The sequence below is a fragment of the Neodiprion fabricii genome, chromosome 6, assembly GCF_021155785.1.
Source record: "Neodiprion fabricii isolate iyNeoFabr1 chromosome 6, iyNeoFabr1.1, whole genome shotgun sequence".
Lineage (NCBI taxonomy): Eukaryota > Metazoa > Arthropoda > Insecta > Hymenoptera > Diprionidae > Neodiprion > Neodiprion fabricii.
In genome coordinates, this window is record NC_060244.1 from 2,677,471 (window position 1) to 2,704,064 (window position 26,594).

A 26,594-nucleotide genomic window follows, 5' to 3' on the forward strand; every position below is an offset into this window, starting at 1 on the left:
TTTTATTTATTTATTTTTTTTTTTTTGAAAAATAAAAAAGTTCCGTACTTAGAATATTTGTTATGTATTCATACATTAAAATCAGAAAGACTTGTAATTGAAGAGGCATAGAACGAATTTTTGTAAGTCATGTTTCTCGTAACAATTGTGCTGAAATCAATTGCTTTGAATTATTTACCACTGAATAATATAGAATATCACATGTGAAAAAATATCAGTAATAAAGATCAAGTCTGATTTACACAAAAGCAGTTAAATTTACCATCAATTTGTGTTTTATCAGATTTGCGTGAAAATTGGAAGTATAGAATCGACTTTTTCTAGTCCCTGGGTGGATGTATTTGACGCATTGCTCCAGGCTACCGAATCAGCTGATACAAAATTACGTTGCATGTCAAAAAGGAAGTCACAAGTGACAATAACTTCAGTACTTTTAGTTTGCCGCAAATTTTTGGTTAAGTCAAACGAACTTACTCAGAGTCCACTGCTCTTAAATTTTTGATTGAACCAGGTAACAAGCTTTATGAGCACCAAGAAAAATATAGTATTTATAGGAAATTTTAAAAATCTATAAATCACTTTTTATTCACATGGGGGATTTGTAGCAATATCCTTTAGGGAAATATGCTGTACCAATCTTTTAAGGATTCAGTTTTGTACTTCTAAAAGCATAATTCACAAGAATCCAATAAACCTCTTGTGATATTTCATCTTGCATGTTGTCTTACATACTATATTTGTCTTCCACACAAATCATCTTCTTCTCTTTCAAAGAATCATCACACTCATTATAATTATTATTTACCGTTTAATGTGTTTAATGAATGAAAAACCGAGATCATCCATTTCCATCAATTGTATTCCAGAGTTTTAACACAATTTTGAGATAGACTCCATGGTAGCTTTCGTGTCAGTGCAAATGGGGTATTCAACCTAAAAACAATGAAATTACATATTATGTCAGAAAATAGTATCAAGGTCAACAATTTTTTCTATTAAATTTTAAGCATACCTTGACCTTGAAGGTTCGTTCTCCGTAATCAACTGGAGCTGGTGACGCCAACGATAAATGTTTGGATACAAATTTGGGTCCATATCCATGTCCGAGATGGCATGATAAACCGCATAATCTAATTTTGATGCTGTGTTTCTAAAAAAATTTTTTCTTATCAGAATCTATAAATGGGATGAATTGCAAGCAGTACTTACCCATGAATAAACGTCATGTCCCCTTGTTCAGCAGCATACATGTCGTCGTCCGAATCGCTGGATATAGATTGTGGGGATGATGGAGGTGTGAAAAATTCGAATTCTTCATCTGTGCGAAGACAAACAATGTTTAAATACACGCATTCAAATGTGTATTGCAGAAAATGAAAAACAATCACTTTTCTACTTGGTATTACATTTTCCATTACATTTCATTGTTCATTGTTTTACCACTGATGTACTTACCGCTACCAGACAGGTCACATAATAACTGGCTCTGCAGTGAATCTAAAAACGAAACATTGAACGTAATCAATGCTGGCGAATTTTTTAACCAAAACTGATTCCATATAGATTCATTACAAAATAATGAAAGAGAAATGATTTTAAACAATAATTTTATTTTGCAACGAGTCAACACGTTAATGCATTGTTTACACATTCTGTAAATTGTGCACAGATTTTAAAATCTGTAGAGTCTTACCAAATTTATTTGATCCCTGATTATCCAGCATATTCAACGTGGAAAAGCTTAGCTGGGTACACAGAGCATTTATTTCGTAATCTGACCCTTGATCATTACCATTAATTGGACATGCTTCAATGTCCATTTTCTGTAAGGATTAAGACATGTTTGTGTTGTATTAAAAATATATACACACACAGGTTACTTACTTCTATACTTTGCTTTGATGAATTGTTAAACTTTTGCTGAAAAAACTCCTCAAGTTTTGCAAGTCCCTCCTTACTGGTCAGATCGGCAAAGGTATTCAAGAAAGGCCAATACTCTTTCCATGCAACACGATATTCTTTGGCAAGGTCTCTGGAATAGACGATGAACAAGTCAAATATCAATTACAAGACGTACTGGACTTTAACAGCTAGATAAAATTTAGATTACAGATTAATTACAGAAGGTAAAATACTGACCTACCGACACGTTCAAGTCCTTTTTCTGTATCTTGTAGCCGATATATAGTGTTTGATGCAGGGCTATTCTGACTGTAAGAATCATCGAATGAAAGGTTCAATTTTTTAGTCGGAGTGTTACGTATTCTAGGTGGAGTTTTCCACTTTCTCCTAAACTCAACAGCTTGGTTTTTACTCATTGGTCCGGCAAATGCAGAAACCTCTACCCGTGGACTTATCGGATCAGTGTTTAATTTCTGAAAGATGAATTGATAATTATTTAAGCAATATAACTTGTATTGTAATTATCCCGTTTAGTTGTGAGTGATAATGTACATTTTCGTTACCACTTACAAGCGGACTAGTAGGAGAAAAGAGCTCGCCAATTAATGGTTGAGTTGTATTATCCTCAGATCTTATCACAGGCACATAATATAATTCATCTAGCAACGAAAGTATTTCCCTCTTCAATACCTCGTCTTCCTGACACTTTCTGCTGCATATTATCTAAAATGATGCAATATCATATCAGTGTTTAAATATTAATCAATTGCGACGTTTACTAAAGAAAATTTGTCTTCCTGGAATGAGATATCAACAAACAAGTTGAAGCCAAAAAAATAAGTAAAGTTATTATTAGACTTACATCAGCAGGAATTTGTTTATACTTATTCCGAGGTGTCTTTAAACATTGAGGATAAGAAACAAGAACTTGAACAACTTCTTTAAGTCCAAATTTCACAGCAAAATGTAGCGGAGTCTCATTGAGACCCTTGTCAGGAGTGTTTAAATATAAATCGACTAATATTTGAGCTCGATTAAGGTAGTTTGAATAATCATCTTCCCCATCCAATAATTTTATAAAGTCAGGATTTCCCACTGTATTCAATATCAGTTCGCACATATCTGCTCTACAAGCGACTCTCACTGCTATGTGCAAAGCATTGTATCGAGAACCTTCCTATACAAAACAAGTTTATGTTCATTTATACAAAAGTCTAAAGTCATAATCACTATTACTTTTTGTCCAATCTTTTTACACTTTTTTATACAGTTTGTAACAGCAAAAAAAATTGCGTGCATACTTTCAAAATAGCAGGGGTGTCACCACTACTGATCAAGTATCTTGGATTTTCCCAAACTATTTGCTTGACTCTAGCCAAGTCCCCATTTTCAATAAACTTTCTAAACTGCACGGTTTCTTGCTGTTTGGGAGCCTTAAAATTACCAGATTTCTCTTCGACTTGGCCAGTGCGTTTATTTGAAATAGACTGACTCTCAGTTGTCAATGTAAAAAACTGTTCATTGCCGTGTTCAGCAAAGTTTTTTGCTTCATTATAAGTTTTAAAACTTTTGAAGCGACCTTTTTTATATTTCTTGATTATATTGAGAGCATCAGTCTTGACCGTGTAGACATATAGCTGGTCTAAAAAGAAAAAAAAAAACAAATTGCCGGACAAAAACTAAAAGAAATAACAAGGAAATCACAAGAGATTTACGTAGGCCAGATTTATCTTATCCATTTGAATTCCAACTCCATGGGTGGCTATGTTTTAAAATACTTACGCTATCACATAGCATTAACGTCATGCCATTAGGCAAGTATTTTGCTCCTTTTTTGCAAACGTAGGATAATACTATCAAGAGATAAAACAACGAATACAAACGATATTGAATAGCTAAAAGTTTGAAATGTATTATGCTATTTTTATCGCATTTCATGAATATGTACATGACGATGAATTATAAATTTGGTAAACAAACAAAACTTTGGTTATCTGAACAATATTTTAATTAGTCTTATATCATTATAGATGTAGCCTTGAATTACGGGCAGTTGGGTAAAAGATGGTGATAACACGCGGACGCATTGTTTGTTTACACCACGGTATATGACCAACAGATCTAAATAATCACAAGCGATAATTATTCTCGCAATGAGAACTAATTCAAGATGAAATGGGCGGCAATGTACCTTTAGATTCGAACCAGTTAGAGTCCTCCTGTGGTACGTAAACCCCGTAATAAACAATGTCAAGTCCGGAAGAGTTGAGGTTACCGTGGTCCGTATCCATGTTGATTGATATATCAAGGTAGAAATTACAAGGCAATATCTACGCGATCGTCGAGCGTAATCCTGGAGGTAGTCACACGTAATATTACAGAAATATCATTAACCGTAGACCGGCGAAGCGGGCGAATCTCAAGAATCAAAATTACATAAACCATTTGACAGCAAATTTGAACTGTCAGCGCAGCGTCTCATGGTCCGGAATTGAGGGAGCCTAAAACTTTCAGCCTACCAATCAGAGACGTTGCGTTCTTTCCAAACGTTTCAGCCAATCATGCGGTACAGAAAGAACCGCGGCAAATTCACGATGAGATTTATCCTCAGTATTTATATGATCGCGTTTTCAACTCAACCGTTGCAAGGTGGTTCTACACCCATATTGTATGATCATTTTTTCTTCGTCTTTCTTCGTGGCTATATGCCGTTATAGGGCAAGCAGAGATAAAAGCAGAGGGGGTAAGCCAAGTACCAGTCAAAGAGGACGGGAAGTAATGCCAGTCGCGTTGTCAAATGCAGTCGCGTTGCCGTGATAGTGCCAGAGACTTTACAACTCTGTAAACTGCACTCGACACAACTCAAATAATTTTATATTAGACTTATTAACCTACCGAGCTGCGGCCTGCAAAAATGCCAGTAGGTTTCTTGAGATATATTACGGAACGCACGCAAATGGGCGGAGCCTGAACCACACCATTCAAGACAACCAATCAGAAGCCAAAGTCAAGTATCTGCAAGGAAGACGTCAGTTGCGTAGCACGTTATCTATTCTTTGTTTTTAATTGTACTTGCTGCAGTCCTTCAGTCGCATTTTGAGAGCAGCCAGCTGTCCCAGCTCTCATTTAGTAGTGTATCAAAATACAGCTGGAGGCACGGAAGTGTTTGCGATCACTTCGTCGGCGATAGCCCGCTTAACCGATTAGAGTAATATCACAATCAGTCGGTCTTTCGTTCCGTCACGCGACGGTCGCGTAAGGTTAACCAGTCGTTGTTTGACAATCAGGGACTCGAGTAACCGAGTCTTACGCTCGTAAGATTTACTTCTGCTTGATATAAATACAGTAAATAACAGTTTTGAGTCGGTCTGCAACCAGAGTTGACAACGAGAGACTTCATTTCGGTTAACCGGATTGTGAAAAATGAATTTATCATTTGCTGGATGTGGCTTCCTCGGCATTTACCACGTCGGAGTTGCGGTTTGTTTTAAAAAATATGCACCTCATCTACTCCTTGACAAAATAAGCGGAGCATCAGCCGGAGCTATCGCAGCATGCGCCCTTCTCTTAGATCTACCACTCGGTATGCTCAAGCATTTATTTACTTTATGCTAAACCCCAAAAACTTCAGTTGCGCTCGCGCCGTCTTATAACCTGTTCCAACTCTGTACACCTACAGCTTGTCAATTGACCATGAGTTGCACACATCTTATATACAATCTAGTTCATTCACCATGCACATCATTCTGATCAAAACAATCACAATGCATTTGTAAATAAGACGTCTATTCAAGACTCTTTACTGTACTATTTTAGGTGTCTATATTTTGGAGAAAAATCTGTAAAGCATATAGCAAATTGTCAGGGAATTTTGTCGGCTAATTGTAGTATAACCTGTGTTATTGATCCGAAAGAAACAAGTGTTGAATCAACAATGCATTGTTTGAGGTAAAAGTGACAGGGAAAAACCGGGATTAGTCAGGAAATTTTGTCTATTGGGAAAAGTCAGGGAATTATGATTGTCCACGCGGAAAAACTTACGTTTTTATAAATTTTTTTTAAGCTTCAACTATGCTTTTGTTGAATTTTATATATTATATGAGGTGATGTTGAAATAAATTTCATGTTGTGTTTGTAAATAATTGTGTGAAACGAAGCAATCCTATGTAGTTGTTCATCTAAATTCATATATTGAAGGTGTACAGTTAAGTTTGATGAAAAAAGGTAGGTGAATTCTGAATTTTTTGACAAGGAAAGTTAGGGAAAAATCAGGGAATTTCACTTGGGCAAAATTGTCACCACCCTGACCAAGCGACATAGTTATTTCGCAATTGACAAAACATCGAAGAAAATTGAGATCCAGCTTGCGTATAACCCGAAACTAGCAAAAATTTATTTCCAGTAGTCAGTGAAAAACAAACATCTGTGAAAAGCCCGTTTATTTCAGTTTTTTTAAGTCATATTTTCACCTCGCCCCCGAGAATTACAGAATTTTTGTTATTGGTAAGATTAAATTGCTGTTTTAATCAACCATATTGAAAATATCTTTCTTGTTAGTCAAATAATAACGTAATTATAGAGTGCTAAAACGTGCATACTGATTAGATATAATCCATTAGAATAAACTGAAGTTGCAGTATTCACTGCCATCTGCTAAATTGCCAAGGTCCTTTCTTATCTTATAAGTAGCACCCGATAGAATAAACATCCGTCATCCACTAGCTTTACCAATGCTGTTCAGAATTCAAATTTTGATTCGTTTACGAATGATACTGGTGACAAATAAATATTGATTGAGCTTTCTAGTTTCATGTAATATGCATCAAGAGTAAATCTGTTAATTTTCTTTAATTATTATATAGGAAGATGTGCTGATCTTGCACAAAAAACGTTTATTGCTTCTATATTGATATATGTCGATCATTTATGACAATTGACCCATTGTATAATATTTTAAATACATTCGGTATCAATAGTACCTCCTTCTTGCTGTGCTTCTCACTATTTTACCCCGCTAATAGTATCTGGAGCTGATTATGGGAAAGATCAATCAAAAGTTAATAAAATTATGAAACACAAACTATGTTTTGATGGTAGAATTATATCAGCTGACGTCAGAACTTGGGCAGCTGATATGTATCTGAAGAAACTAACTCGTAATGTGTACACACACACACACACACACACACACACACTCTTGTTGGAAATAGTTTTTTACTCGCAATCAGTGAGATGCCTCGTGCAAGCAAGTAAATACAGCAATGGAAGTGGGTTGTCTCACTTGTGTAACTTCTTTATGTTCGGTTGACCAATAATAATATGCATTCTAAGTTGAGTCATTCTAGCACTGCTGTGTCAGTATTATAGATCTGTTTTTAATTTTCTACTTTTGAACTTATTTATTGATATATTTCAATTATATTTAGATATTTATTCAATGACCTTAATTACATTTAAATGGTTGTTGAAGAGCTTTGACAACTTTTTGAAATCTCTTGAATTCTGAAAGCAGGTCATTGACCTTGATGATTTTTTCCATTCAAAAAGAGAAAAGAAAACACCATAACTGAATACCGCTAATGATTATATAACAACAAATTTTATCAGTTTCTGCTGTATAGAAAGTATGGGTTCATTAAATACTTTATTTTTAACTATTTATAATTGTGAAAGCAATGTGGACAAAGCAAATATTTTCTCAGGGAATAAACAATGGACACAATAGAGTAACTACTGTAGTTGCTTTATTATAGTATAATTATGTGTGGACTGCACGGGAAATACTTTTCTGCTGTTTCTGGTACGTTGAAAGAATCCAGAAATATTTTATGGATAAATTTCATTTTTTTTTCTCTAACTCTCTTTCTTTTTTGCTAAACATCGACTTATCGGAAGATTAATGTTTAAAGTCCAAAGATCAATAACCATTTTATTTATGAACGTATCATGTTGCGTAGTAGAGAAGAATACAGGTACACTTGTCAACATTTAATCTTTATAATCTCTCAATAATTAAAATATTGTACTCATAAAACGTTGCAGTTTGTCACAACTGTCGGTGTTATCTGGTTATGGATTATAATCTAGTTGTCACTTATATCTGAAAATTTGGCAAAGTGATTGAATGTTAATTGTGATTGTGAGATTGGTGTGAACTTGATTTCACCCATAAAATAATCTACACTGTTATTGACTTTCAGAATGAAAGTTATAATAATAAAATGGGGATAACTATTTTTGATACACAAGTAAATTTACACACACTAAATATTTCGTATTCTTAACATGTTATTTAACAGAGATGATAGCTAAGCTTTATCAGAGAGATTTATTTACCAATCGATGAATGAAATTTCTTTGTGTATCATACATAGATAAAATTTAACTTAGACAAAAGTTGAACAACTTTTTTTTTTTTTTGCAATAGTGAAACAACATTCATCATATATACCGGTATGTATTTATTTTTATTTTTTGATATACATTTCATTTTCCAGGGGAGATCACAAGTAATGTTTTGCGGCTTGCTCGCGAAGCCAGGCAGCGAACTTTGGGGCCTTTCAGCCCTTCGTTCAATGTGCAAGACATTTTATTGGAGGGTTTGACTAAGGTAGTGTGAACTATTAATCGTGAAGATCACTTGATTTACAAGATAATTTTCCCACTATACTAATTTCATTTGCTTTCCATTCTAGTTCCTACCCGATGATGCGCATCTAATAGTTAGTGGAAAGCTGCACATTTCATTGACCAGAGTCTATGATGGGAAAAATGTAATTGTTTCACAGTATAACTCAAAAGATGATTTATTACAGGTGAGAATGACAAATAATACACTTTATAGATACCATATTAATAGAAATGATTTCAACCTTGAATGACCAGAAAATTATCTGTCAATGTCAATTTCTAATCTACATTTTCTTTATCGTACTAAGCTTCTAGATTAGAATATGGAATTGACTCAGCAATTTGAGTAGCTTGGGAATTGCTTGTTTGAAGAACATGTTTTTTTTTTTTGTTATTTCTTTATTTCTAGGCGCTGCTGGCCAGCTCTTTCATACCACTTTTCTCTGGACTACTACCACCGAGATTTCATGGAATCAGATACATGGACGGTGGTTTCAGTGACAATCTGCCTACTCTTGACGAAAATACAATCACTGTTAGTCCATTTTGCGGAGAAAGTGATATCTGCCCTAGGGATGTATCTTCGCAATTATTTCATGTGAGATGATACAGCCTTGGATGAATTTATTTATTTTTACTGAAATACGGATAATATGAATGAGTTATGTTTCTGAATTTTCAGATTAATTTCGCAAACACAAGTATAGAACTGTCTAAACAAAACATATACAGGTTCGCGAGAATACTTTTTCCCCCAAATCCTGAGGTAAACATTAATTTATTTGCATTATTTTTTAATTAATTTCATATCCGAAATTTGGCATATCGTAATTTAACTCAAAATATGTACAGATACTATCAAACATGTGTAAACAAGGATTCGATGACGCACTGAGATTTTTACATCGAAACAACTTGATAAACTGCACACGTTGCTTAGCTGTGCAGTCAACTTTTGTTGTCTCTGAAACCATAGACGAAGGCATGGAATATGATCCAGAATGCTCAGAGTGTAAAATGCATAGACAGGTTTGTGATTTGATTGTTTATCGAATGCTAAGTACGAATGTTTGTTTCATTTCCTTAATTTTTACAGTACTAAAATCGACCTCATCATTTTGGGAGATGATTTTTTGTAATTAATTGATTTCAGGAAGCATTAGTTGCCAATCTTCCAGAAACTGTGATGACAATATTCCAAGATGCTATAGATTCTGCAAATAAGGGACTCGTCAACTGGCTGTTCAAACATAGGAGTGTCAAATTGTTATCTTTGCTAAGTTTGCCCTACATACTACCAGCTGACGTGGTGTACGCTACATTTACAAAGTAAGTTTATATTGCTTGTACTTCATTTTGTGCTTCTCAACAGTTTAATTACAGTCGATCTTCTCCTTTCTCAGAATTTAACGACAGTCATACGATACGCCTATTTACATATTCATTTATCTAACTGGAAAATACTAACTTATCACCGGTTTGCCTGCTGTGTGTAGTATACGACTTCTTCTGAATCAATTTCTTCATATATTTAATTTGATTTTCCGATATCTCTCCTCCGTTTGAGGTGTAAATTTCGAAAGACGATTTTTTCATTGCAAATACCATTCATACATTTTGGTTATAGCTACTAACTCTAATGATGTGCATGTGGTTCTTGTTAGCCTGGTCGGTAACAAGGTCGAGACTCGTACCTTAGAGTACAGAGTAATCGGGAACATTCTGCGTACCCCCCAGCAGGCGATTGTTTGTGCTAACCACCTTACATGCCCTTCACGGTAAGCACAACACTGTCGCTTTTCTGTGTTTGCTTACCTGTATAGTCCTCCTGCTATATCTCCACGATAAGTCCATAAATATATCCACAATTTCTCACATGACATTTCTTTAATAACTATCTTTTTGACTTTGTTACAATCGCTGGTCATTTTCATTGGTATTTCCAAGGTCATAAGTCTCTGCTGGGGTGTATGTCGAGCATAGTATGTAAGAGTAAATTCTCGCTAAAAGTAACCTGTGTAAGGTATTCCAGAGAAATACTGTTGTACGGTATTTAATATTGAAACATCAGTATTTATAAGAATTGATAAATCAAGTTGGATATGGTTCGACAATACAGAAATATTGCAAATAGCAATTAGACAACAACCGGTAGTGACGTAAAAGTGTTTTCCACTGCCTGACTTTAAAATGATCACATTCCCACTAACATGATTACTTATTGTTGTCTTGCATAGATTTGTTCTAAACGCTCCAAAGTTGACAAAAAATCTGGTGAAAATGATCAAGTACTTCATGGAACAAATCAGCAGTATATTCCCTGGTGTCAATGTCTACTATCAACCAATGCCACAAACTATCAATTGTCAGCTTGCTATCACCGAATATGGATCCAGTGAGTTTGACATTTGAGAAATATTTTTTAAAACAACGGAGTAATCGTTTTTTAACATAAGTTCACCCCTTTAATCAAACACACAAATCTTCAGGTATATATGACATCGAGGCTGCACATCCTAATGAATTATGCAAAAAATCGAAAACAAATCTCAATTTGAGGCTTCACTACGATGAACGGTACGATATTTTTGTTTAAATACAGACTTAAAATTAAAAATCCCGAATATCTCACGTTTCGTTTTCTTATAGGCAGCCTTGGAAGGATTATAAACGGCAATCGAACTGTGTAGTCAACATAGCAGATTCAACGACGTTTGATGACACTTTTGAAAATATTCTTCAAGTAAGTACCTTGTCTTTTACTCTGTCAGTCTTCAAATACCGAAGTACAGTGGAAATGTGATACCGTGATAACTTCTAAGGCAGATTCTCTATCATACTATACCTACACTTGGTGCCTGTGAACCTCCGAGCTAATATGCTTGGTAGAGCCATTTATTGTCCTGCCATTTCCGAGAATTTTCCATTCCTACGGCTTCATTGGTGAAAAAATATCAAACATCTACCATGGACGAATTTTCTTGTATATCTTTGGAGTCACTCACATTGGAAACTAATACCATCAATGGTTTTAACTATTAATCATACCTTCCATCCAGGTAACGTCAGATCAAGAAGCTGTTATGGTTTGGTATTACATGGATGACAACAACAAAGTACAGGTTACAGAGATCTATGACGTCACTGATACAGAAAGGCAAGCGATTCTTAGCCCGGATGAAGTTGAGGCAAATACAAAATTGCAATTCGACGAGTGGGATGAACCCACGTGGCTTTCCGATCACACTCTAGCAGAAGGTACAGTCATACATTTTTAAAATTGTATCCACAATATAATATCTGTTCTGTACTTCTAATGACACTTGAATTTCCGAATATATAGTTGTGACGGAGTCGCTATACACAGACGAAGATCAACATAGTTTGGAAGATTTGTCTGACATTTCATTGGAAGATGATTTCTTGGATAAAGAAGGCTCAAACATTTTCTCAGACCCAGAGAGTGAGTGGGGAATGGGCAGAAGTGCAGTTGTGCAAATAGAGCAAACATCCAGTCCGCCAGACAGCAGACCAGAGGTTGACCAGCCATCGACCTCTAATCTATAATTTTAAGTTAACAATTATTAAATTATAATAGAAAACCAAAAAGCAATGTTTCTCCAGTCATACATAACTTATTTATATTGACGGCGTATTAATTTACCTCAATATTCTAGCTTTATACCACTCTGTGGCATTGAGTTAGAATTGGAGAATAGATGCCGAGGTAAATTGTATAAATCAATATTTTAAGTCTGAAACTGTTACAGTAAACTGTAACATTGTATACATGTAGAACGGTGCAGATGGTAATTCGAATTACCTTGCCAATCTGAACAATTGAATCGTGTCACTTTTTAAAAGAGAAACAGATTTATTTTTTATAAATATATGTTAAGAAACATAGAGGAAGAGAGTTTTTAAATTAATTAAAGAGGGTAATATGAGTGGATTTCAAGAACTTTGAAACTGAAATGACGAGAGACGTGTGTGATATAGTGTGACGCTTAAGGAGATAGTAAAACAATGATGCGATATGCTTATTCTTTGCTAAAGAACAAATGAAGCTCATATTGTTCGACCAGTCGAAGTGACCTGAAGGACCTGTAAATATTTTTTTTTTTTTATAAATAACTCATTCGGATTAATAGCACGAAAAAATGAAATCTACAAAGCTGTTGTTTGAATGTATTACTTTGTAGATATTCATATTCCTACAAGTAATTCTCTAATTATACGTATACATATACTATATTATGGTTATTAGACATGTTTTATGAATTTTGTAAGTTCTTTTGTCTTTATGCTATATTTTCTTTCCATTTCAATTGTTGAACTGCACTGGTGGTTATTATCCATACTTAACAATGCAGTCGGTGTGTCAAATTTGTGATTTGCTTGGACTCGATAGATTCTGGATCCAGAAGCTACAGAAGTTAGCCAGTAGTCTTAAGTATCTTATCAAAGTATTATAATAGCTTTACTCTATAAAATAAATCATACTTCGCTTTCGCGTACGTACCTTAATACAGTTAAAAAAAAAATTTCAATAATGTCTTAAACGTGGTTAAAATTGTTTTCTTTTTTTTTTCCTCCCCAATACATTACACCCACTACGAGGTTACGTAAATGACAGTAACTTAATACTTTGAGAACGTGAACAATTACCTGGTTTTCAGCAGCTGTTGGAACATAATTTATTTGCATTTATAAGTATTTTTTTTATTTATTTTTTTCATACAGCAAATCATAATGCTGCACTCGTTTTTTCCCTACTTAGAGTTAATTTGGAATCGAAAAAAATGAAACGTATTATAATAATTTTGTTCAAAATGTTAGCTATTATGTAAGTAAATATGTTTAGCAATTAGTTGCTTTTTCCAATACACCTTATTACACCGAAAAAAGAATTATACTACATAATAATTTGATAGTTCATATTCAAACCATGTGTATAAGGGGATTAAATTAAGAAATTAATCATTCAATCAAATGACGTACTAAGGTATGTTTCATTTACGTATTTACATTCTACCAGAAAAGTTTGTACTTGTCGAATGATATTAAAATATTCTGAACGATTCTATAAATTTTTGTTGCATATTGTCAGTTAAGCTATTGTGTTGTATTACAAAGAAATGTCTTTCTCAAATACACATCATGAATTGTACGACAAAAATATGGTTGAAATTGTTTTTACGAGTAGCTTTCTGTCAGATATTTAGGAACATTATTACAGATATGTTATAACTTCCTTATAATTTACAAATAACAATATCTATTTATATATCTACTGTGTTCATCGATGCTCGTAATAATGTTCTCGTTTTATTGCGCGACTAATTGAGAAGTGGCTGAAATATTCAGGACAAACATTTTACTAAAGTTCAGTTGCAGAATTACTTGTAACAGTGCTTTATTCAATAGTAGGTAAGCTCCTATCATTTCAATGTTATATAACACATAACATATCATTGCTGATTGTTCAGGTACATTATACATACATAATAAGATATTTGATAAAACTTCAAAGTTGTAAACTTCCCCTTTGGAAAACTCGATTAACCGAACTACTTATAGAAAAAATTTCACTTGTTTGATACAATAAAATTTCTACCCATCTTGTAACGATAGAGTTGAATATCCAGTGAAAAGTTGATTTTTAACCTTTCCAATTTTGTGCACTCTCATCTAAGAGAAAAAAAAACGTGAACATTCTTCCGCGACACAGCATACGAATGTGATAATTTTCAAGACGAAATAATTGCAACCTTCTGGAAACTGAAATCAATAGTAGTTAAGAAATTAGTAGGATGAAAAAAATCAATAAAAATGGAATATTTATTACTTTTTTTCTTTTTTTTTTTTTTTTTTATATAAAACAAATCATATATCATATGTATATATAATATGTACAATAATTGAAGCCCCCTTCCCCAGCCCCCCTGCGTTATCGAATGGTTTTGCAAGACTTTTGTTTCGTTTTGGTGCAGGTGCGTTATTGTACATGCACGTGTTATTTAATATTTTCACCGTTTTCCTGACTACTGCTTAATTTTTTTTATAAATAAATCATGTATTTCAGGGCAATACATTGAAAAGAAATCTATTATTTACACGAAAATCAATTAATAAACAGTACCCAATATGATGGTATATTGCTTGAACGGCGTGTAAATTTAATTTTTTACTTACGTAAAATATATACTATAATATGTATAATAATGTACTTGACAATGTCATTCGCAAAGAGGCTTTTATTATTTTAATTCAAAGTGACTTATTTTAAGGTATTTGAACGTATTCAGAGAGAGTCTTCCCCGGGAGTAGATTTATTTCGCTGTTGTTGCAATTGCGTCCTATTTGGCGAGTTTCCAGCTACTACAACTGCCTTATGTTGAGCAGCTAAACATTGTAATTGTTGCAGCTGGACCGGCTTCACAAGGGTCCTCTGCAACTGTGAATTATAAGTATTATTGAAGATGTTAATGAATTTGTAACATCACATATACATATACAGTATACCTGTTGCTGCGATAAGCCTGTAATGCCAAGGCTCTGAGGCTGCAGGTTAGTGGATCCTGTAGATAGTCGTGTGTGCAAAGACTTTGTAAGCAACGTTTGCTTATTTGCAGATACTACCCTAGCGGAAGATGGAGCTTGAGTCGCCATCAGCACAGGTTTGCTACCTGGAATACACAATTATTTCAGCACATTCGACCGTTTTCAAACAGAACATTTGTCAAATAGTAATAATATTCCGTTATTCTTTAAAATGTTTCTTCGATTATCTTCAGCGTTGTGACTGTAAAAAAAAAAAGAAAAGAAATATCTTACCTCCAATTGGAGTTAACACCTGTTTATTACCAGACAAAATCAGATGATTTGCTGGTACAGGTTTTGCAACAGTTACTAACTGGCTCGGCATAATAGTTGGTTTAGCTTGATTTGGCTGTACGTGACGGGCGATTTGATTAAGCCGCTGCCTCTGAGATCCAACAAGCTGTATCGCCGGTCCTCCCTTTGCCGGAAAAATGGTGATTAGATGGATGTACAGGAAAGCCACTACGTGCATTTCAAGAAATGATATTGTATATCATGCAACATTATTATTACAATACCTGTGAAAGAGTAACTGAATTAGTACTATGCATGTTTTGTTGTGATAAGCCTTTTACTCCTGATGGTATGATTTGAGCTGAAATGAAATAGACGGTGTTTGAGGTGCTACATAATGAGATCATATTTGAATTTAAATCCGAAATTTCTTACCAATTGGTAATGACAAATGAGTATTGGCAGGGTTAGCAATTACTACTGTCGGACTACTCCCAGACACTGCAGTAGTTACAACAGTTGCAGATACCATCTAAAACGAAAGTTATACAATAGCATTTGTAATGAAATAATCTACAGCAGACTGCGAATGTATTATTGCCATTGTGACAGTAACTCACACTGGAAACAGTCGTACACGTATTAGTACCAGATGATATTGGAACAGATACGATTACTCCACTCGGGGTAACTGATCCTGTAGCTGCCGAAACATTGAGTGACATCGTTATTGGTTGAGATAAACCAGGAAAAGAGACCTGCCAACAGATAGGAATATTCACTTTGAATGTTTATGTTGTGTTTTTTATGCAAGAGACTTTCTAGTTCAACTCTAGTTAACACAAATAGGTTGACCAAATTTTACATTATGCTTTTCTCTTAGAATGAAAGAGAAAATCAGAGAGCTAAGCATCGTCAGATAGCCATGTGGAGCTGAAATATCACATTCATTTACATACGATCAGTAGAGTTATTTAACCTGAACATTTTGTAGACCATTTATTGAATTGGGTAGACTAGTGAGATTGACTCCCTGTAAATTCACATTCGTTGCTGGTGGACTAGTCATAGGGCTAGATGGTTGGCTACTTTGACTCGAGGAGGCTGTTAGCCTCTCCAATAAAGAGGAAGTTGTATTAATTCCAGGAATCGGGTTGTCAGCCGAAGGTGTACCTATTACCAATAAGAAAAAAATCAAAATTATTCACGCTAATCAATTTACTGTTTATGTTAATTGTTTAAATCTTACCAGCGAGCAAAGCAGACAATCCGGGCATTGAAAGTCCGAGCGTGGAAGCAGGATCTTGTACCCTAGCCAATCGCACAGCCTGTTTTCCTGCTAGCTGCCCCGTCAAAGCAGGGGCAAAACTTACCCTCACCTGGAATGTAACAGGTTTTGCTATCTAGTAATTAAAGATGATTATTACTTAATATTAATACTATATGTTCAGTGATAAGATGATCAATAACGATTTATGATAAACAGAAACAATCACCTGGCCTGTAGTATTAGGAACGGTGATCACATTGCCATGCCCGATCACCCTAGGTGGTATAGTAGCATTTAAGGAGATCCTTCGAGGTTGAGTCTTCTGCTGAGTCAAATTGGCAGGACTGCTGTTCAGTAAGCTAAGAATAGCAGTGTTATTCGATTTTGTACTAGCCTGCGCGCTATTGTTCATGGCTGCAGCAGCTGCATTAGCTGTAAAGGATTGGAAAAAGTTTTGGAATTCGCCAGGCAGCCCATTATGTTAAATTTATGAGTCACAAAAGTGGTGGTCAAATTTGAAAACCAAATACGCTGATATATATGCATGAGTAAAATTTTCCAACTGAAACAAACCTGCAGCTTGCTGCTGAAATTGTTGTGCTGAATTCATGAGAGAAGTAACAAGAGCACTTATTGCAGGATTCGTAGAGTGCTTTTTGAAAGATGTCTCTCCCTGACTCTGACTCGAAGTCTCTCTAATGTTACCCTGGGTACCAGCTTGCAGTTGGGCTTGCTACAAACAAAGGTTAAAAATTATAAACTACTAACATGAGAAAAATTTTTAAATCGTTGTCTCTTTTTTTAGCATGTTGCCGCACGGATTTCTGAACAATTGATTAAAATCGCACATTTTTCATACGTTTTACAGATTTCTTTAAAATTCGTACCAGAACAGGAACATTCGTAGCTGATATATTGTTTACACAAGGGGCAGGCTTTTGCTGAAACACTAAGATTCCTGAACCGTTACAGGAATTAACGTCGGCTCCCGGCATCGGTGAAGCATCTACTTGAACAGTAGCTGTATTATGTAGCATGCCGTTACTCATCGCTGGAATTGAATTAGATGTTGTTGCTTCTGCCGTAGATGGAACAACCGATAGATCCAAGCTTGCCAAATTAGCTTGACAGGAGCTCGATGCATCTGATGCAGTTTTCATGGAAGCTACTTGGCTTGTTAACGTATTCAATTGTCCTTGAGCTCTTGTAAGGATCTATGAAGTATAAAGAAGATTACAATTAAACTTTTTCTAAGCTACAAAAAAGTCAACAGAGTAGACAATTGCTACAAACCTGCTGTGCGACGTGCTGCGATTGGGCTTGTTGCAGTTGCTGGGCTACAATCTGAGCTGCTTGTGCTTGTGCCTGTAGATAAAAAATCAATACGGAGGATTTATTTTGACTTTTTGAATAATCAAAACTTTGATAATTAATTAATATTCTTGAATAAAAGTATCTCATTCTAAATATAATTTCAATGATATTGTAATTGATCAAAAGTTACCTGTTGATGCGCACGCTGCATTCCAGGAGTACAGGTAACACGAGGGGGCTGCCCTGGTACAACATGTTTTATTCGCACATTTTTCCTACCTTCCTCGGTAAATATTTCCGTAAATTGCTGTATATAATGATTTGCCTGTGCTCTAGTACCAAGACTGAACCTGTTTGAAGGATATTCTTATTTAAAATCTCGGCGTAAATATTGAATTTGATGAGCTGAAGAATTTACAATAAGTCTATATCACATCAACTTTTTTACATTATTTCAGAAGCATCCATTTTACACATACCGACAAGCCGATCCATTTTTTTCTCCTTCTCGATGATCTCGATCTACATAAAGCTCACCAAGGTACTCAGAATTCGAAGGTCTCTGTAGAATCGAGAGCTTTATATGATATATTCGACCTTGGCCCCTTTCAGTCTCTAATATATATTCTTCTATAAGTTGTGGTAGACAGTCTCGTGTTTCCCGTGGTCGCTCGTACGCCTTCGCATACCTGATACCGCAAAACTCCATCAGTATATTGATTATACATTAACTTTAATTTACCCCATACGATTTAATCAATGACATAGTATGAATACCTTAGAACATCAATCGGTGTGCTCGGTGGAAGAAGTGGAGGATTAACAAGAGACGGTGGTGGGCAGGCAGTGGTTGTCGGTAGTCCCCTTTTTGTACGTAATTTCTGCATCAAGTCTTGAATTGTCAAGCCCTCAGGCTGTGCAAGCTGTTCTAATTTTCTCTTTCGATTTACTGTAACCTGTGAAATGCATTCATTCATTTACAATGAACTTGTGTCGTCAGTACCATTGGACGAATCTCTCGCAGCGTAAGCCGATAAATCAGCAATACCTGAGAAAACTTTTTAGCCTGCCGCATTAACTGATGATCAGTAATTAGGGCCTTCGACTGACGTATCCGAGTAGTTGCCAAACTAGGCGCTGGACTGGGATCCAGGCAAAGCGGTCCCTGTGTAGCAGCCACCAGATGAGACTCCAAAACGAGTCGTTCTTCATGGCTCCAATCTCCATCGCTTGTTAGTGTCGAGACATCCGAGAGTACACTCTAATAATCATTAGTTGTTGTTAAAAACTGCCCCAAATTTGTTCATTGGCAATAAACGTATTTACAAAATGGCATACGTGATTTAGAGATTACAGTATCTAGTTTTAAGTTTGTCCACTATGTTTTTAAAGTGTTTACTTGTGTTGTAGGCTTGAGAAGAACATGATGTACTTCAGGCTTGGCGTGAGGAAAGGCTTTACGGTAATCTCGTACTTCGGCAATAATACATCCATCGTAAAATAAATGCGAATGACTTCCTTCTAATTGTTCAGCTAGGATCGCAGGCAATTGTCCATTGTCTATTGAGGATAATAGTTCCCCTTGCTCATACCCCATTAACTGAGTCTCAGATAATAATGTGTTTTTATCGAATGTATGTCCTGTTTCACTGCTGGTCAAAACAAACAGATGTAAAGTAAAATTACTAGGCAATTCATCCTTCAGAATCCCATCTCTTTAAGAAAGCTAGGCTTAAAAACTGGAGGACTCATAACAACATTACCTGTTTCTTATCCCTAATGAGTATCCTTTATTGCCAGCATAGAGATTTACAATTAACGTATGGAGGCCTTCTCTTTGTACCAATCTACCCAGAAGGTCGCACTCATTTTCGAGATTGTTCTATTCAAAGTATGTAAGTCAATTAGAGAAATTTTTGTTGAATGCAGTACAAATTTGTATACTCATTTTAATATAAAGCATCAGTTGTCACAACATAGAGTTGACGATACATACCAGAACAGAGTCAGGTGTTGCGTGTGGAACTTTTGACAACTCCTCAAAATATAGTCTTGTCAATTTTGACTGAATGCTACGCTTAGAGTGATTTTGTTCCTTTTTATTGCCACATTGAATTGGATTTAAGGGTGAATTTAGACAATTCTGAGTCTGAAACTCTTTCCAGCACCCAGGCACTTGGTCAATCATATCCTGTTGGAAGTATAAGATAAGCATGACTACATCTATGCAGAGTTGATAGCATTTTATATTAATTGGTCAACTGTCCTTAAAAATATGTTACAGCTTCAGCTGAAGGATATTTCTTTCCCTTCCATTCAACTGCCTCCATACGTAAGTACATAGATGTAGGGTGCATTTGTGAAAAATAATACCCTGTGTTCTTCGTGTAATATTGCATCATGATTGCTTACCTGAGCTTGACGACAAGCATCTTCCAAACTGGACACTGTGCCAATCATTTTGGCTGGATGTTTTTACTAGCATTCAGTGTCATAGTTCATGTACCGCCGATCCGCTATATTCTGTAAAATGTACAACTATGAGTGAAATGGGTAACTGTAAAGGCTTTGGTAAATTTAAAATTGTCACTGTTTTTATGTTATTATACAAAATGGGAACACATCATTATTCCTACAGAGCCAAACTTACTTCTGGTCTTTATAAACGTGAATTTTAAAAATATGTGGAATAACAAGTATGCTATTTGTAAATATGTATCAATTATAGAAAAACCAGCCACACCAAGTTTATATGGAGATTAAATATAAATTTTGAATGAGCTAAATTTAAAATTGACTATAATAATCGTAATAACAATGATAATGATGGTACAATGTCACTGTTGAAATTGAATAATTCAATTCTATGATTTTTTATATAAATCAAGAGTGAGTTGAATAACGGTGTTAAGCATATATTTGTTATGTAACAGGAAGAATAAATGTAATATATCGGTCTTGTCCGTGATATTTTCACATTCACAATGAAATATTTTTTTATCAACACTATGTAGTCATAATATAAAAATATAGTGCAAAGATTTAAATTCAGCATAATTATCATTAGGTTTGACTTGAAAACCGAAGAAAATACTAATAAGCTGGGTTATTTACACTTTTCAATGTTGTGCTATAAGGAACGGGTCAATTTATTATGATGCGAGACCCAAATACTTGAAAGACTCTAATTACTTCTTCTTTAGAGAATATGCGAACGTAGGTGAAGAAGAAACATAAAGAATTGCCAGATATTCGAGGCCAATGCTTGTCCTGTCTCGCTTGTGACAATTGTGAATGAAATGAAAATTGAAAAAAAAAAATGGAGTAATCTTTTGGGTGACCTTTACTCGCCAGTATAATAATATGAATGGGAGAAAGCGTGAGAATTAACGAGAGTTCCAACAGATTCGCGGTATAATGTTTGAACAGTATTACGGGTATTCGTGTATGTACGGTATTGCATCAAAAGTGAAATGTCAAAACAAGAAAACACATTGAATCGAGGTTATGTCAAATGTGTGAAAAAATTAAATGGTGAGTAACATAAATTATCGATTACAAGCTGATGTTTTGATAATGAACTATTTACCTTCATTATAGATATAAAAAAGAGATCTAATAGTAAACATTGGACACAGAATGCAAGCCAGGTGAACTCGCCTATCATAACCTCATACCGATCAATAAATAATTCACAACTTTACGAGGCAGTATCAGCGGATTTATTAACAAGCAGAACTAGCTAAGCGAGATTATTTCATTTAAAATAAATAATAACTACAAACTACAAATGTCATTCTAGAGCATAGTGTAACCTATTATACAAACACCACACAGGCACGGACTGGGATATAAAGCATATTGCTGTAGACTGTGTAACTATTCGCCGTTAATATTTTCGATACTGCACTAGCGACTCGACGATCGGATTTTGTGGCGCGTCAAAAGTCCCGTAAGGTCAACCGATAAAAAAGGCATCTACTAGTAGCAGGTCTTATCATCCTGTCCACAGAACGCATGTCGGCTTGTTTCCGATATGTTTGCCAACTCTGAGTGACGTAAAATCATCCGATCCTTGAAGCCTTGCTGATTGGTTGAGCCGCAGGTCAGACCATCATTTGTGATTTTTGGTCACACTGTTTGACAGACGCGTGCAATTGTGAATCGTGTTGACTCCAAAGACTCCAGAGTAATTTAATAAAATACTGTTACATTGATTCGGAAATAAATATATAATATACGATAATGGCTGATCCTACGGTAAATTGGCCCAACATACCTCAGGAAAATGAATTCCCAAATTTTCCTGCCAATGACAGCTTCAATTTAAACGAAATGACTGGCTTCGATGGTATGGCTTAAGTCTTTTCCTAATATAAAAAAATTTATTTGAATGACAATGAAGTAGCTTATACAATTTCACAAATACTTGATCCATTCTGATATTAATACCGTTTCTCTTCTCTTTAGAAATGGTATTTAGTCGCGTTTGCCTATATTTTGCGTAATTGTAAACAATTGCACTTTTGCAAGTCAAGCTATGCAACTAATATATATCTGTAACAAATAACTGATCCGATCGATGAATCAATTGCAGAATTACTGACAAACTGCGAGAACGAGTTATTGAAAAATGAAAATCTCTTCAGTGACGAAACCCTGTTGTCTCAATTGGAAGAACCGATACCGATGGACGATGACACCTTAGAATTCCTTGGTGTGAACAATCGCAGGGATTTCAAAGATCCATCCATACTCGAGGCCAGCAATGCTAAAAAAGATGTCACTCTAACTCTACCATCTTCGACTCCTGCTCAACAATCAACTCCCTGTGTACCTGACTCAATTCAAGTGCAATCAAGAGCGCAAAGAATTAGCATTCCTCAGACTCCTACAGTGTTTAGCTCTCAGTACACCCTTCCTCAAAATATGAATTTTAACGTTCAATCCCCAGTTGTGACCTTAGCCCCAGTTGCTACCCAGCAAAGGCAACTCCTATTTCCCGCTAAACTGATCAAGTCGGAGTCACTTGTTTACTCCACAGGGTCTCAGGCAATTACTTCAACATCTGTACCGCATCAGATTCATACACTGGTCAATACAGCAAATGGGACTGTGCTTGCTACAGGTGACTATATGTGATAAGATTTCAATCAACGATATGTTTCGAGATACAAGTTGTCTTGATTTATTTTTTCAACTTATTTATATTTTTCATTCATACGTAGGTATTCCAGTCGTTTTGGATACCGAGAAAGTACAAATTAACAGAATCAATTCTGGATCCCACGTCGGAGTGCCTAGAGTCAGAGAGGTGAAGCGAAGTGCTCACAATGCAATTGAACGCCGCTACAGAACTTCTATCAATGATAAAATCATTGAGCTGAAAAACATTATTGTTGGAGTAGAAGCAAAACTTAACAAATCTGCAATTTTACGGAAAACGATCGATTACATCAGGTGAGCATTGTTTTTTGGAGTAGCACAAACATATTGTAACGTTAGGAAATTTTTAATTATCTTTCAGAGGAAAACCTGCATTCCAAATTTCATAGAAGGTTTCTCGAACCGGAGAAGAAATTTTTATTGATATCTTAATTTTCTCATTATTGATGAAAAATTTGTATTCTAGTCAAGCTGGTTTCTAAAAACTCGAACTTCATAAGATTATCTCCAGGTTCCTTCAAAACACCAATGCTAAATTGAAAGCTGAGAACATGGCGTTGAAAATGGCTGAACAACGACAAAATCTGCGTGATCTATTAGCTTGTGGAGAACTGACACCTCCACGCTCTGACAGCAGTGAGCCATCTCTGTCCCCTGCTCCAGCATCCCCATCCCCACCATCGCCATCTTCTTTGAAGGATGATACAGAGTCTCTGCATAGTCTACATCATTCAATGGTGCCACAGACCAAAGGAATGAGGGATCATACCCGTCTCACTTTGTGTGCTTTCTTATTTGTTGTATTAGCTTTCAATCCACTCGGTCTTGTTATGAATAACATGCGAAGATTGAATCTTGATTATACTGACGCACGAATAGATGGGAGAACAATACTTCAATATCAAGGTAAACATTTTCAGTCGAAAAGGTTGAACGTGTATTCAATTCACACATTTTTTACAGATCCGTCAGATTTGGATACAGGAATATGGACGAATATATTCTTGTGGTTGACAAACGTCATTCTTTTGATTTGTGGTCTGAGTCGGCTTCTTCTTTATGGTGACCCTATGCTACCTTTTGACAATAAAACGACATTAGAATTACGTAGATGGAAGCGCCAGGCAGAGTTCAATATATCAAAACAAAATTATGAGCAAGCTTATCGAGACTTATGCCAATGTTTGAGATGTTTCGGACGTTCGCTACCATCTAACCGTATGGAGACATTCTTTGCTACAGCTTGGCAAATCGTGCGACAAGTTTTGCATAAATTGTGGCTGGGTCGATGGGTGGCTCAAGTTGCAAAGTGGTTTCAGGACAAGTCAGAAAGGCAGCAGGCACAAATATCTTCTTTAGAGTTAGCAATTGTCTACCAGCACATGCTCTGTCTTAGACTTTCTCAAGGATCGGCTGAAGCCACCTTATTCCTTGCGCTGTCGGCAGTCAACTATGGCGAAGCTGCTGAAGATGCGGTTCCAAAATCTTTGATGGCTGAGTTTTATGTAAATGCAGCACTGTGCTTGAAACAAGCTCTCTTTCCTTTCATCCGTAAATACTATCTCGGCAAGGCACGAATGTTATTAAATACATGCACTGTGCCAGCAAAACTGAAATGGATTATGAGTGTGGAGGGAGCCCGTTTTCTTGCATCACAGAAATGGCAGTACGGTGAACAATTCGTCTGTGACTTTACTTCTCAGTGTAGCAAAGCTGACCCCTTGTCCTTCGCGGCTCGGGCTTACCGAGAACATTTGATCAACCAAAGCCTCCGCCTTCTGACTGGCACTGCAGAGGACAGTCATGCATCAACAGTCCTCGAACTTGCTCGAAATATAATGGCTTCTGCCGAAGTTGAGCCCTACTTCATTAGTGATGACAAGCTGACCATAAAGAGTGAGTCCGACGTTTTTTATTTATTGTTCTAATAAAGATTATCTGTTTCATTTGCACTTTCAAGATTATCATTATCATGCGTCTTCTGGTATTACATGCTATAGCACTGTTTACAACATTAACATATGGTAAAACTCGAATAAGCCGTTTCGTTTAAAATACATTGCAGAATGTGAAGATGAAGTGGGACTGTGGTGGGGTGCAGTGATCTACGTTGCTGCAAGCTGGAGATTAGGCGAAGATGACCAAATAGCGTGGAGTATTTTAGAGAGCCGGTTTCCTTTTGATAAGAATCGTCAGCAACCGAATGCAAGCTCTCCGAACAACAGTACCAATCCACTGCCTCATGCTGTTCTCTTCGCACTTCAGGCACGTCGTTCAACTAGAAGAACGGCAATGAGACTGGTAGATCAGGCGGGGGTGCTGCTTGAACATTCAATGGCCTACTATCATTGCAAACAGCAGTCTTCACAGAATACTCTGGTTAGTTTCTTGACTGTGTTCATATTTTGATTAACTTGAAATGCAAAACTAACATCCTGTACATTTTTCTATCAAGCACCTGTGTGTTACAAGGGTGCATTGTAGTTGCATTGCACGAAATATAACTGTGCAATACTTCTGCAGTGCAACCTCTGTGGCAGATTATGCCAACATCAGTTTTGGTAAATGTGTTATCATAAAAATTCAAATGACGAAAACATTTAGTCATTCACGTTTATGTTATAACTTGAGGGTCAATATTTCAGCTTACGCAACTATTGGTATGTGACGGGCTCCTCGAGGTACGCACTAGTTTATGGCAAGAAATAGAAGGTGAATTAACCAGACCGGTATCAGGTCAAGCTCTTGTAGGCTTTCAACGAGATCTGGCGTGCCTGCGTCAACTGTGTCAGCACATACCGGTGACTATTGCAATCTTTAGTAGAAGTTTCAATTCTGTTCCATAACAATGATAACAATTTTCTTATGTCTATCTGTTACAGTCTGTCTTAACGAGGGTATTTTTATACGAAGCCACAGCTCGGCTTATGGCAGGTGCTGCACCTGTCCGAACTCAGATTTTGTTGGATCGCAGCTTACGGCATCGGAATTTGCGTCCGTCTGTAATATGCGGCAAAGATCGTTCCCAAGAACAGGGGAGCGGCGAAAGAGAACACGCCGCTGCTTTGTACCTCGCTTGTCGTCATTTGCCCACCTTGCTACTAGCTTCACCTGGTGAACGCGCTGGAATGCTTGCAGAAGCTGCCAAAACACTGGAAAGAATTGGGGACCAAAAACGTCTTCAAGAATGCTATGAACTTATGCGACAATTGGGACCAGCGATTTCTGTGAATTGAATAGCTGAGAATAACCCTTTTCATTTTCGATATCATTCTTTTCCTTTTCTACAATACAGTTTATTTCATTTTTCCCATTCATGGCCTAAGGCGCTCATCATATGTATTATGTATTGTATGTATACGTATGTATTACGTAAGGCTGTATATGTTTCGATAAGTAACAAACAGAATTTTTGTCTAGATAATGTATTTTAATAAAACAGCATTGGAGTCTTGGCAAGTCCGGTCAGCTTCCT

At 36.0% G+C, this 26,594-nt stretch overlaps 4 protein-coding genes across 15 annotated transcripts; 2 read left to right on the top strand and 2 right to left on the bottom strand.

Moving 5' to 3' along the window:
* Positions 1 to 32: 32 nt before the first annotated feature.
* On the bottom strand, positions 33 to 4,588 carry LOC124185291 (ankyrin repeat and LEM domain-containing protein 2 homolog). 2 transcript variants are annotated; one of them, XM_046575899.1, is made up of 11 exons: positions 4,094 to 4,588; positions 3,204 to 3,544; positions 2,765 to 3,079; positions 2,473 to 2,625; positions 2,140 to 2,375; positions 1,885 to 2,032; positions 1,694 to 1,823; positions 1,456 to 1,497; positions 1,210 to 1,318; positions 1,019 to 1,150; positions 33 to 933 (listed from the first exon to the last, which is right to left on the bottom strand). In XM_046575899.1, the coding sequence occupies exons 1-11, from the start codon at positions 4,191 to 4,193 to the stop codon at positions 852 to 854; spliced, it is 1,788 nt and encodes a 595-aa protein (XP_046431855.1). In that variant the 5' UTR covers positions 4,194 to 4,588; the 3' UTR covers positions 33 to 851. The 2 variants fall into 2 exon arrangements, with proteins under 2 accessions (XP_046431855.1, XP_046431854.1); XM_046575898.1 differs by having other exon boundaries at positions 1,013 to 1,150.
* Positions 4,589 to 4,802: 214 nt separating this feature from the next.
* On the top strand, positions 4,803 to 13,098 carry LOC124185290 (1-acylglycerol-3-phosphate O-acyltransferase Pnpla3-like). 2 transcript variants are annotated; one of them, XM_046575895.1, is made up of 13 exons: positions 4,803 to 5,485; positions 8,400 to 8,512; positions 8,598 to 8,717; positions 8,942 to 9,130; positions 9,215 to 9,298; positions 9,385 to 9,561; positions 9,686 to 9,861; positions 10,197 to 10,310; positions 10,770 to 10,927; positions 11,022 to 11,109; positions 11,182 to 11,275; positions 11,592 to 11,790; positions 11,876 to 13,098. In XM_046575895.1, exons 1-13 carry the CDS (start codon positions 5,326 to 5,328, stop codon positions 12,097 to 12,099), a joined length of 1,896 nt encoding a protein of 631 aa, XP_046431851.1. In that variant the 5' UTR covers positions 4,803 to 5,325; the 3' UTR covers positions 12,100 to 13,098. The 2 variants fall into 2 exon arrangements, with proteins under 2 accessions (XP_046431851.1, XP_046431852.1); XM_046575896.1 differs by lacking the exon at positions 10,197 to 10,310.
* LOC124185285 (transcription factor SPT20 homolog) lies at positions 12,664 to 21,847 on the bottom strand. Of its 10 annotated transcripts, none has more exons than XM_046575878.1 (21): positions 21,769 to 21,847; positions 20,366 to 20,476; positions 19,950 to 20,144; positions 19,717 to 19,835; positions 19,353 to 19,605; positions 19,002 to 19,214; positions 18,731 to 18,909; positions 18,433 to 18,642; positions 18,144 to 18,303; positions 17,933 to 18,004; positions 17,527 to 17,853; positions 17,213 to 17,372; positions 16,866 to 17,071; positions 16,619 to 16,772; positions 16,349 to 16,542; positions 15,990 to 16,127; positions 15,805 to 15,901; positions 15,654 to 15,730; positions 15,370 to 15,553; positions 15,058 to 15,221; positions 12,664 to 14,989 (listed from the first exon to the last, which is right to left on the bottom strand). In XM_046575878.1, exons 2-21 carry the CDS (start codon positions 20,411 to 20,413, stop codon positions 14,837 to 14,839), a joined length of 3,303 nt encoding a protein of 1,100 aa, XP_046431834.1. In that variant the 5' UTR covers positions 20,414 to 20,476; positions 21,769 to 21,847; the 3' UTR covers positions 12,664 to 14,836. The 10 variants fall into 10 exon arrangements, with proteins under 10 accessions (XP_046431834.1, XP_046431835.1, XP_046431833.1 ...); XM_046575879.1 differs by having other exon boundaries at positions 19,353 to 19,602; positions 21,543 to 21,805; XM_046575877.1 differs by having other exon boundaries at positions 21,543 to 21,805.
* A 221-nt stretch (positions 21,848 to 22,068) lies between these two features.
* On the top strand, positions 22,069 to 26,578 carry LOC124184456 (sterol regulatory element-binding protein 1). Its single transcript, XM_046574156.1, has 8 exons — positions 22,069 to 22,304; positions 22,551 to 23,081; positions 23,182 to 23,413; positions 23,631 to 24,025; positions 24,083 to 25,015; positions 25,185 to 25,498; positions 25,765 to 25,920; positions 26,002 to 26,578. The coding sequence occupies exons 1-8, from the start codon at positions 22,199 to 22,201 to the stop codon at positions 26,353 to 26,355; spliced, it is 3,021 nt and encodes a 1,006-aa protein (XP_046430112.1). The 5' UTR covers positions 22,069 to 22,198; the 3' UTR covers positions 26,356 to 26,578.
* Positions 26,579 to 26,594: the final 16 nt, after the last annotated feature.